We start from the raw sequence: 2560 nt of genomic DNA on the forward strand, positions 1-2560 counted from the left end.
CCTGCACGCCGCTACGGCTCAGCGGCACAAAAGCGAGCTAGTGTCAGTGTATTGGCCATGGCTGCGGCCAAACGGAGAACGCCGCCACGTCAGAGCGGCCAAAGCTTCAAAAAGCTTCCCCGTACTTTTTCACAAGCGTCCTTGGCGGTGCGGCAAGAACGTTTTTGCAGCTCAAGGCGGTGTGTACGTGCGGTAAGAGTGCGCACCCCATATAGGCTGAGTATTTTGCAGGGGCCTGGGTTTGAATCCAACCTGTGGCCCTTTGCTGCGTGTCATCCCCCCATCTCTCTTCCACCATTTCCTGTCTATCCACTGTTACTGTCATAAAGGGAATCGTCACATTAAACTGAACGGTCATCGCCACATAAAGCTCACTATTCTCAGATAACTCAACTGCTGCTGATACAACAGAGCTGTAAACAGCGTTACGGCTTTTTGAGTTCTTCCGCTCCTCCAGTAGCCAAGGCTGTCTCTATCAACGAATTTTAACATGCCCCGTTCACGTGAACATACAACTTCATTTTAACATGCCCCATTTATGTGAATAGTGAACCGTCAAACAGACAGTTTGCCTGTATCTTTTTTTTTTTACAGCAACCCTGGATAGATATTTATCAGCCTACCTTAAGTGACAGAGAAAATTTTTATTTTATCATTATGGTTAAACTTTGCGGTTCACATGCATTTGTGATCCGTATGGATCAACTTTGGTCTGTTGCACCATGAAAGGTATCCAAACCTTTAGATTACCATCCAAAACGAAAACTACGTAAGTGAGTATTGTAAATTTGCATCGCATGCTTGATCAGTTCTTGGTCTGGTACTGGCAAAGTAATTTTGGTATCAAAGCTTGAATATTTTATTAGTGCCAATATCAAATCATTTGAGTCAATACCCAGCCGTACTGGCATCAGTAGCATTCATAATTAATAGTTATTGCAGTTTTAGTTTATCATTGAGCTGATTAGACCGTGACTGGTTTCATAACCCTCAATTTTATCATCATATTTTTGTGTAGTAGGCGTAACTGAAGTCATTGTTGAAATGTTTGTGTCCTCCTCTCAGTCAAAGTGGAGACAGTTCCCACCATCACCTCTATAGGCGGCTCCAGTCGCATCATCCAGACCTCCCAGTCTGGCACCGCCCTGCAGACTGTTACCATAGTGCAGCAGGCGCCCATGGGTCAGCACCAGCTGCCTATAAAGGCCATCACACAGAACGGCACCCACAGCATCACCACTGCCATCCATGGACCCGCCAGCTCAGGTGAGAAGCACAGGAACTGTATGAAAAGCAGCCCTTTAACCCAGTCATTCTCCAGAGAGGGGAAAACAATGTTCTAATGTTTAAAATCAAACAATAATGGACCAAAAGTGGAACAATCTGGCAGTTGTTTCAAATATTAATCACTGTCATCAACATTTATTGTTACGCATTAAACTGTAATAACTACGTTATTAATTTCAATGATTACATTTATGGCTGCAGATAAAATTGACTTTTATAATGGATAAATTTGCTGGTTATTTTCTGGTAATGGTAATCATCACCATTACCCAAAACCCATGTGATGTCTTCAGATTGCTTGTTTTGTTCTACCAACACTAAAAAAAATTCAAAGAAATTCAATTTACAAGTAACATATTTTCACATTTGCAAAGCTGGAAAAGTTTTTTGTAATTATTACATGCAAATGTATTTGAAATGATATTCAAAATTGTCGCAGATCAACTAATTGATGAATGGACTGCTCACCTCGCTTCATTCATTACTAGCCCAAACAATTCAAATGAAGCACACGATCTCTGGTAACCTGTCTATTCCCACCCTTGTGTCCCTCCAGCTGTGGCGAGCCCACTCCACCTGCTGGCAGCCCACGCCTCGGCCTCGGCCTCCCTCCCTACCAAGCGACAGAACGGGGACCAGGCGGCCAGCGAACAGCCCGACGCCAAGCGCATCAAATCAGAGGAGGGGGCGGCATCGCTCACCGCGGCGGACTCAGACTCGTCGGCAGCTAACAACCCAGGCCTCAACTAGTCTGTACAGCCACACACCACACAAACCCCCTCCCCCCACCACTACCACCACAACCACCTTCTTCTCCCCCCACGGTTTCTCTCTCTCTCTCTCTCTCTCTCTCTCTCTCTCTCTACACCCCCGTCGTCTCTTTTGTTTCTCCTCCTTACTACCACTGACTCCTGAGGTGCCAAACGGAGAGGATTCTGTTTCAATTTTTCAGTTTGGATTTATCTGTTCTAGAACAACACAAGAACATAAAATAACGTCCACCCCTTTAAAAACTGGAATGTGGGTTGAGATCAAAATAAAGCAATGGGACTAGGATGAACTTGAAGGTGTCCCCTGTGAGCCACTAAAACAGGAGAGTGACTAAAAACAAGACCACAGGAAGCCTTAACAACAATTAACCCTTAAGAGCTGACCGTTTGCGGGGAGAGACGCTGCCTCGGCTCGGGCCGGACGCCAACCTTTCTGCCGTATCTACCTCAGCAGATAGGAAACTCCGGCAGCCGCTGCGCTTACCCCCCCCCCCCCCCCCCCC

At 45.9% G+C, this 2560-nt stretch overlaps 1 protein-coding gene across 1 annotated transcript in view; it reads left to right on the forward strand.

Annotated features, from left to right (window-relative positions):
- The window catches only part of foxk2b (forkhead box K2b), a 14876-nt gene extending 12481 nt beyond the window's left edge, over positions 1 to 2395 (forward strand). Inside the window, exons 8-9 of the mRNA XM_032537499.1 lie at positions 1066 to 1266; positions 1844 to 2395. Coding sequence (XP_032393390.1) covers positions 1066 to 1266; positions 1844 to 2037 — 395 coding nt within the window. The 3' untranslated portion in view covers positions 2038 to 2395. The remainder of the gene's footprint in view (positions 1 to 1065; positions 1267 to 1843) is intronic.
- The last annotated feature ends 165 nt before the right edge of the window (positions 2396 to 2560 follow it).

This window comes from Etheostoma spectabile, chromosome 15 (genome assembly GCF_008692095.1).
Source record: "Etheostoma spectabile isolate EspeVRDwgs_2016 chromosome 15, UIUC_Espe_1.0, whole genome shotgun sequence".
NCBI classification, from domain to species: Eukaryota; Metazoa; Chordata; class Actinopteri; order Perciformes; family Percidae; genus Etheostoma; species Etheostoma spectabile.